Genomic DNA, 15,182 nt, shown 5'->3' with positions numbered 1-15,182 from the left:
GTTACTGCTGTGTGTAATGTAGCGAGCGGGCAGCCGGTCACATCCATGATACTCAACATTACTGTGTCTGTACGGGTTGTCCACCAGCATTGCATCTTGTGGAGTTTGTGTGTCAGTCTTTACTGTAGTTGTGGAATTCTCTTCCTGAATAAGGACTTTCTGTTATGATGTTATGACTTTTAGTAGATGATGTAATAGCTGAAGCCACAGTTTGTGAAGGAGAAGGTTTATGTCTGGACTTTGACCGTGACATGTCACATTGGAGTACACGTCCCTATTGTGCAATATCCAGTAACGTAAAATACACAAAAACTGGCCGACCTTCAGCTTTTTGTCAGAGCTGGGTTCAGTGTCAGCCGTACGTAACAGTTGCCCTTCTCTCACTGACAGGCACGGACTCTGACAATTCCTCCGGAGAGTTCGCAGAGATGACGCTCCCCGACCAGAACAGGGCTGCCGACGACGAGAGGGGTCCGCAGGAGAATGGAGTCAAGAAGCACCGGTAAACCTTATTTATTTAGAAAAAAATATTCCCTTGCGTGTATGTGTGTATATGTATATGTGTATATATGTGTGTATATGTATATATATATATATATATATATATATATATATATATATATATATATATATACATACAGTACAGACCAAAAGTTTGGACACACCTTCTCATTTAAAGATTTTTCTGTATTTTCATGACTATGAAAATTGTACATTCACACTGAAGGCATCAAAACTATGAATTAACACATGTGGAATTATATACTTAACAAAAAAGTGTGAAACAACTGAAAATATGTCTTATATTCTAGGTTCTTCAAAGTAGCCACCTTTTGCTTTGATGACTGCTTTGCACACTCTTGGTATTCTCTTGATGAGCTTCAAGAGGTAGTCACCGGAAATGGTTTTCACTTCACAGGTGTGCCCTGTTAGGATTTATAAGTGGGATTTCTTGCCTTATAAATGGGGTTGAGACCATCAGTTGTGTTGTGCAGAAGTCTGGTGGATACACAGCTGATAGTCCTACTGAATAGACTGTTAGAATTTGTATTATTGCAAGAAAAAAGCAGCTAAGTAAAGAAAAATGACTGGCCATCATTACTTTAAGAAATGAAGGTCAGTCAGTGCGAAAAATTGGGAAAACTTTGAAAGTGTTCCCAAGTGCAGTTGCAAAAACCATCAAGCGCTATAAAGAAACTGGCTCACATGAGGACCGCCCCAGGAAAGGAAGACCAAGAGTCACCTCTGCTTCTGAGGATAAGTTTATCCGAGTCACCAGCCTCAGAAATCGCAGGTTAACAGCAGCTCAGATTAGAGACCAAGTCAATGCCACACAGAGTTCTAGCAGCAGACACATCTCTACAACAACTGTTAAGAGGAGACTCTGTGCAGCAGGCCTTCATGGTAAAATAGCTGCTAGGAAACCACTGCTAAGGACAGGCAACAAGCAGAAGAGACTTGTTTGGGCTAAAGAACACAAGGAATGGACATTAGACCAGTGGAAATCTGTGCTTTGGTCTGATGAGTCCAAATTTGAGACCTTTGGTTCCAACCACAGTGTCTTTGTGCGAAGCAGAAAAGGTGAACGGATGGACTCTACATGCCTGGTTCCCACCGTGAAGCATGGAGGAGGAGGTGTGATGGTGTGGGGGTGCTTTGCTGGTGACACTGTTGGGGATTTATTCAAAATTGAAGGCATACTGAACCAGCATGGCTACCACAGCATCTTGTAGCGGCATGCTATTCCATCCGGTTTGCGTTTAGTTGGACCATCATTTATTTTTCAACAGGACAATGACCCCAAACACACCTCCAGGCTATGTAAGGGCTATTTGACCAAGAAGGAGAGTGATGGGGTGCTACGCCAGATGACCTGGCCTCCACAGTCACCAGACCTGAACCCAATCGAGATGGTTTGGAGTGAGCTGGACCGCAGAGTGAAGGCAAAAGGGCCAACAAGTGCTAAGCATCTCTGGGAACTCCTTCAAGATTGTTGGAAGACCATTTCCGATGACTACCTCTTGAAGCTCATCAAGAGAATGCCAAGAGTGTGCAAAGCAGTCATCAAAGCAAAAGGTGGCTACTTTGAAGAACCTAGAATATAAGACATATTTTCAGTTGTTTCACACTTTTTTGTTAAGTATATAATTCCACATGTGTTAATTCATAGTTTTGATGCCTTCAATGTGAATGTACAATTTTCATAGTTATGAAAATACAGAAAAATCTTTAAATTAGAAGGTGTGTCCAAACTTTTGGTCTGTACTGTATATATATTATACATACCTATATGTATGTATATATGTATGTGATATACATTGATTTTTTTTTTTTTTTTATAGGGGCACTAACCCTAAAACCACACTTTATCATGCAGTCAATTGTTTTCTGTTATCAGCCATTTCAGAAAAATAAATTCCGCTATTCTTTCACATACTGGCTATTGGGACATATAGTCTAGGGGTTGTTGGAAAGGACTGCAACTTTTGGCCTCACTTAGCTATAGAAAAGTGAATTTTCAATTGTGAGGACTACAGGAAAAGTGATAAATGTATAATTGGAGACAAGAACTGGGGTCCAATGTCTCTCAGGTGTCTAGAACGGTAGTTCACACGCACAACCTCCTCTTTATTCACTCCTTTGTATTCACCATAGACAGTGAATGGAGAAAGGCTCAGTCCCTTTCCAGTAACTTGAGACATATGGGACCCCCGCTGTTGTGATTGGCGAAGAATTCATCAGTCTGACCCCCACTGATAATACATTAATCACTGTGATAAATGTCATTGGTGGGATAATCCCTTTAATATCAAGAAAATCAGTACACAAAAACAATAATGGTAATCGACAGACAATGACACAGAGGGTAGAGAATCTTGTCGTGAGAGCTTAGTCTAAAGTGGAAAGGGTATGGTCATTTTCAAATATTTGTCATTGGATGTAAAGTACGTCTCCACCTATCTACATAAACTCCTGAACACTTTGCCTTTACTGTTTTTGTACCAATTGAGTTATATTATGACATTTGCATCCAGAGCTGTATTCAGAATTCTGCTAGTTTCCCTTGGAAAGAGACCTCAGTTCAGCTCCTCCCGCTGTCAGCCGTGTGATCTAACAGCGGAGTGCTGACTCTATCCCTTTCCTCTGGGGTCTCACAATGCACTGCCCCCTGGTAGTAGGACACTGGAAGTGATAGGAGAAGGGAACATCATGAGGCCCAGGACCTGTGCATGATGAGGATTTATCAAGTTGCTCAATGTTTTATCCCTATTTCCAAGTAATGTTCCCATCTTATAAATGTAACCTATTTCTAGGATCTCTGGGACCCTCAAAATGAATTAGTCCACAGTGATCAGTAAGCGTTGATACATCCAGCAATATGCCATCGCTTTCCGCTTCTCTTCTTTCATTTTTTTTTGTAGAAGATCTAAAATACATCACTTAAAGTTCATTTTGTGCACCTGCCACTTAGTAACCACATATTGTGTAATAGTAACCCATCTCACTAACAGACATCTCGTCCTCATTGTCCTTCCCCCTCTTTTTTTTTTCTCATTTTGATTGGATAAGAAATATTGCGCAAGGTTAGATGACTATAACATAAACTCGCTCACCAGCCTCCACCAATACAGCTCTGGAAAATATGAGGGTGAAATCTCAAGATTATCAGCTAAGCTGTATCTGCTGAGATAACAATTATTGTCACATAACTTCCTACTACAGTACCTGGTAGAAGAACATCTTATCTCCTGACCTCTGCTGCTGATATCACTCATATCATTAGGTCTCATGACATACAAAAATATGTGGAGTGTGGTGTCGCCGAGACAGACATAGGGCATTATTCTGCTGGTGCAGTCACTGTGTACATACATTACATTACTTATCCTGTACTGATCCTGAGTTACATCCTGTATTATACTCCAGAGCTGCACTCACTATTCTGCTGGTGCTGTCACTGTGCACATACATTACATTACTTATCCTGTACTCATCCGGAGTTACATCCTGTATTATACTCCAGAGCTGCACTCACTATTCTGCTGGTGCAGTCACTGTGTACATACATTACATTACTTATCCTGTACTGATCCTGAGTTACATCCTGTATTATACTCCAGAGCTGCACTCACTATTCTGCTGGTGCAGTCAGTGTGTACATACATTACATTACTTATCCTGTACTGATCCTGAGTTATATCCTGTATTATACTCCAGAGCTGCACTCACTATTCTGCTGGTTCAGTCACTGTGTGCATACATTACATTACTTATCCTGTACTGATCCTGAGTTACATCCTGTATTATACTCCAGAGCTGCACTCACTATTCTGCTGGTTCAGTCACTGTGTACATGCATTACTTATCCTGTACTGATCCTGAATTACGTCCTGTATTATACTTCAGAGCTGCACTCACTATTCTGCTGGTGGAGTCACTGTGTACATACATTACATTACTGATCCTGAGTTATATCCTGTATTATACTCCAGAGCTGCACTCACTATTCTGCTGGTGCAGTCACTGTGTACATACATTACATTACTTATCCTGTACTGATCCTGAGTTACATCCTGTATTATACTCCAGAGCTGCACTCACTATTCTGCTGGTGCTGTCACTGTGCACATACATTACATTACTTATCCTGTACTCATCTGGAGTTACATCCTGTATTATACTCCAGAGCTGCACTCACTATTCTGCTGGTGCAGTCACTGTGTACATACATTACATTACTTATCCTGTACTGATCCTGAGTTACATCCTGTATTATACTCCAGAGCTGCACTCACTATTCTGCTGGTGCAGTCAGTGTGTACATACATTACATTACTTATCCTGTACTGATCCTGAGTTATATCCTGTATTATACTCCAGAGCTGCACTCACTATTCTGCTGGTTCAGTCACTGTGTGCATACATTACATTACTTATCCTGTACTGATCCTGAGTTACATCCTGTATTATACTCCAGAGCTGCACTCACTATTCTGCTGGTTCAGTCACTGTGTACATGCATTACTTATCCTGTACTGATCCTGAATTACGTCCTGTATTATACTTCAGAGCTGCACTCACTATTCTGCTGGTGGAGTCACTGTGTACATACATTACATTACTGATCCTGAGTTATATCCTGTATTATACTCCAGAGCTGCACTCACTATTCTGCTGGTGCAGTCACTGTGTACATACATTACATTACTTATCCTGTACTGATCCTGAGTTACATCCTGTATTATACTCCAGAGCTGCACTCACTATTCTGCTGGTGCAGTCAGTGTGTACATACATTACATTACTTATCCTGTACTGATCCTGAGTTATATCCTGTATTATACTCCAGAGCTGCACTCACTATTCTGCTGGTTCAGTCACTGTGTGCATACATTACATTACTTATCCTGTACTGATCCTGAGTTACATCCTGTATTATACTCCAGAGCTGCACTCACTATTCTGCTGGTTCAGTCACTGTGTACATGCATTACTTATCCTGTACTGATCCTGAATTACGTCCTGTATTATACTTCAGAGCTGCACTCACTATTCTGCTGGTGGAGTCACTGTGTACATACATTACATTACTTATCCTGTACTGATCCTGAATTACGTCCTGTATTATACTTCAGAGCTGCACTCAATATTCTGCTGGTGGAGTCACTGTGTACATACAGTACAGACCAAAAGTTTGCACACACCTTCTCATTTAAAGATTTTTCTGTATTTTCATGACTGTGAAAATTGTACATTCACACTGAAGGCATCAAAACTATGAATTAACACATGTGGAATTATATACTTAACAAAAAAAGTGTGAAACAACTGACAATATGTCTTATATTCTAGGTTCTACAAAGTAGCCACCTTTTGCTTTGATGACTGCTTTGCACACTCTTGGCATTCTCTTGATGAGCTTCAAGAAGTAGTCACCGGAAATGGTTTTCACTTCACAGGTGTGCCCTGTCAGGTTTAATAAGTGGGATTTCTTGCCTTATAAATGGGGTTGCGACAATCAGTTGTGTTGTGCAGAAGTCTGGTGGATGCACAGCTGATAGTCCTACTGAGTAGACTGTTGGCTGCTTTTTTTCTTGCCATAATACAAATTCTAAGTAAAGAAAAACGAGTGGCCATCATTACTTTAAGAAATGATGGTCAGTCAGTCCGAAAAATTGGGCAAACTTTGAAAGTGTCCTCAAGTGCAGTTGCAAAAACCATCAAGCGCTACAAAGAAACTGGCTCACATGAGGACCGCCCCAGGAAAGGAAGACCAAGAGTCACCTCTGCTTCTGAGGATATGTTTATCCGAGTCACCAGCCTCAGAAATCGCAGGTTAACAGCAGCTCAGATTAGAGACCAGGTCAATGCCACACAGAGTTCTAGCAGCAGACACATCTAAACAACAACTGTTAAGAGGAGACTTTGTGCAGCAGGCCTTCATGGTAAAATAGCTGCTAGGAAACCACTTCTAAGGACAGGCAACAAGCAGAAGAGACTTGTTTGGGCTAAAGACCACAAGGAATGGACATTAGACCAGTGGAAATCTGTGCTTTGGTCTGATGAGTTCAAATTTGAGATCTTTGGTTCCAACCACCGTGTCTTTGTGCGACGCAGAAAAGGTGAACAGATGGATTCTGCATGCCTGGTTCCTACCGTGGAGCATGGAGGAGGAGGTGTGATGGTGTGGGGGTGCTTTGCTGGTGACACTGTTGGGGATTTATTCAAAATTGAAGGCATACTGAACCAGCATGGCTACCACAGCATCTTGCAGCGGCATGCTATTCCATCCGGTTTGCGTTTAGTTGGACCATCATTTATTTTTCAACAGGACAATGACCCCAAACACACCTCCAGGCTGTGTAAGGGCTATTTGACCAAGAAGGAGAGTGATGGGGTGCTACGCCAGATGACCTGGCCTCCACAGTCACCAGACCTGAACCCAATTGAGATGGTTTGGGGTGAGCTGGAGTGAAGGCAAAAGGGCCAACAAGTGCTAAGAATCTCTGGGAACTCCTTCAAGATTGTTGGAAGACCATTTCCGGTGACTACCTCTTGAAGCTCATCAAGAGAATGCCAAGAGTGTGTAAAGCAGTCATCAAAGCAAAAGGTGGCTACTTTGAAGAACCTAGAATATAAGACATATTTTCAGTTGTTTCACACTTTTTTGTTAAGTATATAATTCCACATGTGTTAATTCATAGTTTTGATGCCTTCAGTGTGAATGTACAATTTTCATAGTCATGAAAATACAGAAAAATCTTTAAATGAGAAGGTGTGTCCAAACTTTTGGTCTGTACTGTATTACTTATCCTGTACTGATCCTGAGTTACATCCTGTATTATACTCCAGAGCTGCACTCACTATTCTGGTGGTGCAGTCACTGTGTACATATATTACATTACTTATCCTGTACTGATCCTGAGTTACATCCTGTATTATACTCCAGAGCTGCACTCACTATTCTGCTGGTGGAGTCATTGTGTACATACATTACATTACTTATCCAGTACTGATCCTGAGTTTTATCCTGTATTATACTCCAGAGCTGCACTCACTATTCTGCTGGTGCAGTCACTGTGTACATACATTACATTACTAATCCTGCACTGATCCTGAGTTACATCCTGTATTATACTCCAGAGCTGCACTCACTATTCTGCTGGTGCAGTCACTGTGTACATACATTACATTACTTATCCTGTACTGATCCTGAGTTACATCCTGTATTATACTCCAGAGCTGCACTCACTATTCTGCTGGTGGAGTCACAGTGTACATACATTGCATTACTTATCCTGTACTGATCCTGAGTTGCCTCCTGTATTATATTCCAGAGCTGCACTCACTATTCTGCTGGTGGGGTCACTGTGTACATACATTACATTACTTATCCTGTACTGATCCTGAGTTACATCCTGTATTATACTCCAGAGCTGCACTCACTCTTCTGCTAGTGTTATAACTATGTATGTATATACCTTACTTATTCTATATTATACTCCAGAGCTGTACTTGCTATTCTGCAATGACTATAGTAATATAGTCGCTGCCTTTCCTGCTAGTTCATTTTCTCCCTCCAGTGGGATTTGTAGATCTAGGAGGATCTGATCACTTTGTTGCAGTCTGAATTAGTACAGTGTATGTATGGAGTTGCATTAGAGGAATGCCACTAAGCTTTTTTTTCAGGTGTATCTTAGGGACTGCTTCAAATGAGAAGCTGCAGAATAGCGAGTGCTGCTCTGGAGTATATAATACAGGATGTAACTGGACTAGTACAGCATGATCAATAACATGTATTTTTCAGGTGTAATTGATGTATAAGGGGCTGTATAATGTTGGGCATGTATAATGTTGGGCATGGGCTTTAGGGGGGCTCAGCAGTTCAGGTCAGTATATACCATCCATAACGTATGTGGATTCTGAGTGAGAAGCCATTTTTCTCCCTAATGTGTGTATAGACTGGGGGTAGGGGATGTTAACCTCTCCAGCACTGGTGTGAATGCCTCCTCTGTACTATGCAGCTGCATGTGTTGGCACTGTGTTAATAATGGAGAATAATTAAATAGAATAAAGAAATGGAAATGATGGCTGCTGTGCTAATGCTTAATGCCCAGACGACATCATTATTAGGGGGCACTTACTTTAATAATTACATATAACAGCAGCTATTTCTTACCTTTTTAATAAGAGCACAGGGGGCACCGTGTTTAAACAAAAGGTGCCAGGCAGCACGGGGCAAAGGCTTTGTATAAACCTTTTCAGTAGTGTCGGGTAATTGCAGGAAAGTGCATTAAGGTTCCCTGCTCCGCCATTTCCCCAGTAACTCTCAGTAGTAAACACTGACTAATCGGACGCTGGCTAATGCCTGACGAGGTTGATTGCCCACCATACTACCAAAGCTGCGTGATTAGAGGTCCTGGGAGTGACCACCAATATGGCCGATATTGCCACCTTCCCAGCTTGTTTACCTGGAGTCCTGATGGAAAATGGGGCACTAGTGGGACTTATGATTCCTGTATAATTAGTTTGATTTGTCATTTATGTGACATTGTATAAGAAGTTCTGCGATTTTTCAATATTCTTTGTATTTTGATTCCGAGACTGATTCAACATCTTTGCTTGCTGTCAATGAATTTAAACATTTGAGTCTTGAGAAGTGTTACATCGATACACGTTTTCACTGCTGAGGATTTGTTACAGTTGCATGTTCTTCTGGAGAAGCCAAACCATGTGGACTCCATACTGTTAGATTTTTCCCTACGCTGATACATTGTAGCAAGGTAGCTGACTGATTGTCCATTGTACTAAATCCACAGGTGTGAGAAGTATTAGTAAATCAACAAGATTTAAAAATTATGTCAAATAAATCACTTTATTAATGAAAAAAAAAGAATAATAAATGAAAAAAACATGTAGAATACAAAAAAAAAACAGATAAGAGGGGGAATGATGTTCCACGATGAAGGGGATAATAGAATACATAAATCAGTACAGATATATAAAGTGCACTGTGCATGAACATTCATAATTACAGAATATAAAAATAATAATAAATATAAAATATTTACTAAGAATATAATTTAATATCGAATGAATATTGCACAGTGCCAAAAAGTATCAGATTCCCTCAAGGGGAGCTGGAGTTTCAATGAACCCCATAAAAGGGCTAAAGACGTGATACTGACCAGAGATACCCCACAGCCCCCACCACCCCAACGCGCGTTTCACTTCCGATTCATCAAGTGAGAGGTATTAGGCCTGCATGTGAAAAAGGCACTGACCGCAAGCAGAAATCTTGAATTTAAAAATGTAATTGAAACTTTCACTCCTAAAAATAAAGCAAAAGAATGTGATGAGAATTTGTAAGGACCTGACAGGAGAGGATGATTTCGGAGTTTTATTTTTTGATGGGAGTGAAGTACTCCGCAGCACAGGACCTGCGATTGTGAATCCCTGGCTCTCGCAGTCTCAGACACAAAGCTTTTAATCTGTGCTCAGTGGTGATGCCTGGTGGAGTTCTCCAAAGACTTTTCTCCCCTATCAAATCTGTAATCTAGACGCCCCGTGTGTCCAGACTTGGCAGGATTTACAGGTCTGAACCCGGTACATCAGATCTATTCCCCGGCTCATGGATGACATTTAACCACTGCCTTTCCAGCACCTGCCTGGCTCGGGGATGCCTCTATTCATTGAGTGGTCTGGCGAATGATCACATCTAGTCATGTTTTTTTTTTTTTTTATTAGTCCTGGACACGTCGGTCCGAAATAATATTAATCCACTAACGTTAGTTAATTCCTCTAGTGGTAATTGGGTAAAATGTCATGTGATATCTGCCCCTTAGGACTTCCGGTCAGTGGTCTGACCCCCGAGCCTCTTTCGGCTGCCATTGAGTATAATGGGCTGTGCATGACAAGTGGGCGCTTACCTAGGCTCAGAAGTACACTACTACCCCCACCGTTCAGACTTCTATGGTATATCCTATCAATATGCCATGCATGTAGCAGGTGGCACAGCCGGAGCATTGCATACATGGCACTCTGCATATATAATATATATTCCTGTGTCTGATGTTTTTCAGGACCACCCTGCCTGCACCCATGTTCTCTAGAAATAATTTCAGCGTGTGGAGCATATTGAAGAAGTGCATAGGACTGGTAAGTCTGGAGAAGATCAGCGTGCTGGGGGCTGTTATGTGGAGGGACACCTAGAAGGAGTTTTAGTTACTGTTCACATCACCATCATTGACATGCATTATGAGCACATGTACCCAGCAAGTGACTGCATTGATTAGGAAGAAGCTGGAGTACTCCCCCTTGGAAAATGAAAGCTTTAATGAAGGCCATAGTGGCTGTCACTCCGCTTTCTCAACAACACATATAACTTTAAAGAGAATCCCCCAGCTCTGACCGGTCTGGTTTAGTATATACTATTGCCACCTTTTCTTAGGACTCTCTGCTGTGCTGTACCTTTGTTGTTCTTCCTGGAAATATATAATTAAAATGAGTTATCAATATCCCCCTTGTCAATGGAACATTGTCAACACTGTTAGGGCAGTGTTAAGGACAATGTCAGACCGCAAGGGATGGTAGCACCCAATTTCCAGTAGACTTCCAGGAGGAATTACAGAGGAATAACGGAATGTAGTGTTCTAAGGAAAGATGTTACAGAACTACTATGCCATGCATATTACATGTATTTGCTAAATCAAGCAAGGCACATATTCAGAGGCATGCATGTGATGTCTGGACTGTAATACCGGGCATTGCCTATAGACAAGAGTGGCGCTGTTTCTCTAGATAATTTTTGAAAAGTTCTAGTTTAATATAAAAGCTTGAGAATTTGACAGGAGCTGATATAGATCAACTGGCTTTTCACTTTTTTTTTTTCCGAGGCTATTCTCTTTAATGGTCTCATGGCACCTGTCATTATACGAAGGGGTTTGACCTGTAGTAATTGCAGATTTTTTCCTGTAAATGATATTATTTTCCTCCTTACGGCAGATAAGGATTTTAATATCCCAGGAGCTGCTCTTCCCAGTCGTCTTTTCTTATCTTTCTCTCTCTGCCTGCAGGAACTGTCGAAAATCACCATGCCAATCGTCTTTAACGAGCCCCTAAGCTTCCTGCAGAGAATCACAGAATACATGGAGCACACATACCTGCTGAACAAAGCCTGCACCTACACAGATCCGCTGCTCAGAATGCAGGTCAGTATCCGGCACGCGCTTCGCAACGCTTCCTGCATAAATCCACCGTCTGCCATAAGCAAGCTGGAAAAGGTTGGGCGCTCGGGCTGCGTGCAGACATTTCAGTCTCACCGCGGGGTTGCATGCGTAACAGCCAGCGCCGATCTTTAAAAACTTTGCTGTCAGACGTAATCTGCAAACAACAGGCATCGATCTGTCGCTGGCAGGCCTGGAAGCCGTAATAAGAGAGCAGAGATGCATGTGTGCTCCTTACTACAAAAGCTGATTTAATGAGGATGGCGGGGGGCGACCGATACAGTTGGGATTATTCTTGCGTAAATCTTCCTGGATGTACGTGAGATATTACGTCCGTACAGCAGCATTGCGGTCATCAGAGGTTTATTGTAGCGGATTGTCACTGCTGTGTAGGGACGGGAGGTATAAAGTGGTGTCATAATTGGCGTCACTTCCAGGACCCCATTATTACAAAGCAACAGCTCTAAGCATGAGACCAAATAAATGTACTAATACAATAGTGGTCGTGTATGGAGAACACCCAGAAAAGGAATGCAGTGCCAAAAAAGTGTAAGAAAACTGCGGATATGATTTGCTGTTTACTGCCGGGCTCGCCAAGACTTAAAGGGATTCTCTTCAGACCACTTTACTACTGAAACTAGTGGTATGGGTCCTAGTACAAGAATAACAATGATACATGTCTTGTGCTGAGAATTCTAGTTTTGAATCTACATGCAGATTAGCTTGGAAGTGCATTGGGGGTGTGTCAAGGTATTTGTATTGTATCGACACGCCCCCAGTGCACTTTCCATGCTAATTTCCATATGTCGAGGGCTCCATTGGTGATGAAAGTATGTTGGTACGTGATGAGCACAAGTGCTCGTTACTGGAGTTTGCCTAGGGTGCTCTTTTGTGCACCGAGAATCGCAGGTGCTCGAGTGACATGTTCAAGTCCCTGCGGCTGCTTATTTCCCAGCTGTTAGACAGCCATAAAACATGTGGGGATTGCATGAAAAACACAGGCAATCCCCACATTTTTGTGGCTGTCTAACAGCCGTGAAACATGCGGCCGCGGGGACGCAAACATATCACTCGAGCACCCGCAATACTCTGTGGATACCCGAGCACCCTAGGCAAACTCCAGTAACAAGCACTTGTGCTCATCTCTAATGTTGATCTAGTCAAAACCTTCCTCGATAGTATATAAGTTACATAACTACAGTATAGATGCGCACGTGCAGATTATTAACAATGGTAAAACATCAATGAGGAAACACAGAGAACTGTAGATGCTAAGTGCCGAAATACCTAGAGCCCCATACAAAGGGAGCAAGGGGACATGTGCCACAACGGTAGCTTAGTAATAAATTACTACATAAGGATCATGTTCGACATCAAAACCAGGCATAAAAGACCTGAGCAGCAGATGGATTGTACTCCCCCACATATATACAGTACAGACCAAAAGTTTGGACACACCTTCTCATTTAAAGATTTTTCTGTATTTTCATGACTATGAAAATTGTACATTCACACTGAAGGCATCAAAACTATGAATTAACACATGTGGAATTATATACTTAACAAAAAAGTGTGAAACAACTGAAAATATGTCTTATATTCTAGGTTCTTCAAAGTAGCCACCTTTTGCTTTGATGACTGCTTTGCACACTCTTGGCATTCTCTTGATGAGCTTCAAGAGGTAGTCACCGGAAATGGTCTTCTGACAATCTTGAAGGAGTTCCCAGAGATGCTTAGCACTTGTTGGCCCTTTTGCCTTCACTCTGCGGTCCAGCTCACACCAAACCATCTCGATTGGGTTCAGGTCTGGTGACTGTGGAGGCCAGGTCATCTGGCGTAGCACCCCATCACTCTCCTTGGTCAAATAGCCCTTACACAGCCTGGAGGTGTGTTTGAGGTCATTGCCCTGTTGAAAAATAAATGATGGTCCAACTAAACGCAAACCGGATGGAATAGCATGCCGCTGCAAGATGCTGTGGTAGCCATGCTGGTTCAGTATGCCTTCAATTTTGAATAAATCCCCAACAGTGTCACCAGCAAGGCACCCCCACACCATCACACCTCCTCCCCCATGCTTCACGGTGGGAACCAGGCATGTACAGTCCATCCGTTCCCCTTTTCTGCGTCGCACAAAGACACGGTGGTTGGAACCAAAGATCTCAAATTTGGAGTCATCAGACCAAAACACAGATTTTCACTGGTCTAATGTCCATTCCTTGTGTTCTTTAGCCCAAACAAGTCTCTTCTGCTTGTTGCCTGTCCTTAGCAGTGGTTTCCTAGCAGCTATTTTACCATGAAGGCCTGCTGCACAAAGTCTCCTCTTAACAGTTGTTGAAGAGATGTGTCTGCTGCTAGAACTCTGTGTGGCATTGACCTGGTCTCTAATCTGAGCTGCTGTTAACCTGCGATTTCTGAGGCTGGTGACTCGGATAAACTTATCCTCAGAAGCAGAGGTGACTCTTGGTCTTCCTTTCCTGGGGCGGTCCTCATGTGAGCTAGTTTCTTTGTAGCGCTTGATGGTTTTTGCAACTGCACTTGGGGACACTTTCAAAGCTTGCCCAATTTTTCGGACTGACTGACTGACCTTCATTTCTTAAAGTAATGATGGCCACTCGTTTTTCTTTACTTAGCTGCTTTTTTCTTGCCATAATACAAATTCTAACAGTCTATTCAGTAGGACTATCAGCTGTGTATCCACCTGACTTCTGCACAACACAACTGATGGTCCCAACCCCATTTATAAGGCAAGAAATCCCACTTATTAAACCTGACAGGGCACACCTGTGAAGTGAAAACCATTTCCGGTGACTATCTCTTGAAGCTCATCAAGAGAATGCCAAGAGTGTGCAAAGCAGTCATCAAAGCAAAAGGTGGCTACTTTGAAGAACCTAGAATATAAGACATATTTGTAGTTGTTTCACACTTTTTTGTTAAGTATATAATTCCACATGTGTTAATTCATAGTTTTGATGCCTTCAGTGTGAATGTACAATTTTCATAGTCATGAAAATACAGAAAAATCTTTAAATGAGAAGGTGTGTCCAAACTTTTGGTCTGTACTGTATGCCTGTTTCGCTGTTGCTTCCTCAAGGGGGTTGGTCATCCCCTATTCAGGGGGCCATTAGCTTATCACACTAGTATTCTGACAAGTTACAAACATCGTTCAGTTAAAAACCCGAGCTGTCACATGTTTTGGGGGTTACTCCCGGACCAAGCCTTTCCTCTTCCTTATTTATTTCTGAGACCTTTTGTTTCCTTCTCTCCTCCCCGCTGGCTGCTTTTTTTCTGTATTTCCTCTTCCTGTTATCCCTTTTTTTGTAAAGAAATGTTGTGGCTTACTTTTTAAATCAGACTGTTATATGAAATATAGTTTTGCAAAAATCTTTTTTGCATTTTTTTCCTGTATTTCTTTTTTAAGAAAATGTTCACACTGGCCACTGGGGCCACTTCAGACTC

General features: G+C 41.9%; 1 protein-coding gene across 2 annotated transcripts in view; it reads left to right on the top strand.

The window, feature by feature from the left end:
* OSBPL2 (oxysterol binding protein like 2) overlaps positions 1-15,182 on the top strand; it is a 104,441-nt gene that overhangs the window by 58,731 nt on the left and 30,528 nt on the right. For both annotated transcript variants that reach the window (XM_073682993.1, XM_073682994.1), the window contains exons 3-5: positions 391-502; positions 10,584-10,659; positions 11,577-11,711. In XM_073682993.1, the coding sequence (XP_073539094.1) occupies positions 391-502; positions 10,584-10,659; positions 11,577-11,711 (323 nt within the window). The remainder of the gene's footprint in view (positions 1-390; positions 503-10,583; positions 10,660-11,576; positions 11,712-15,182) is intronic.

Source organism: Phyllobates terribilis, unplaced genomic scaffold (genome assembly GCF_046119375.1).
Source record: "Phyllobates terribilis strain yellow unplaced genomic scaffold, ASM4611937v1 Scaffold_5__5_contigs__length_657084704, whole genome shotgun sequence".
NCBI lineage: Eukaryota > Metazoa > Chordata > Amphibia > Anura > Dendrobatidae > Phyllobates > Phyllobates terribilis.
Note: the sequence above shows the minus strand (reverse complement) of the source record. Positions and strands in the feature narration are given on the sequence as shown.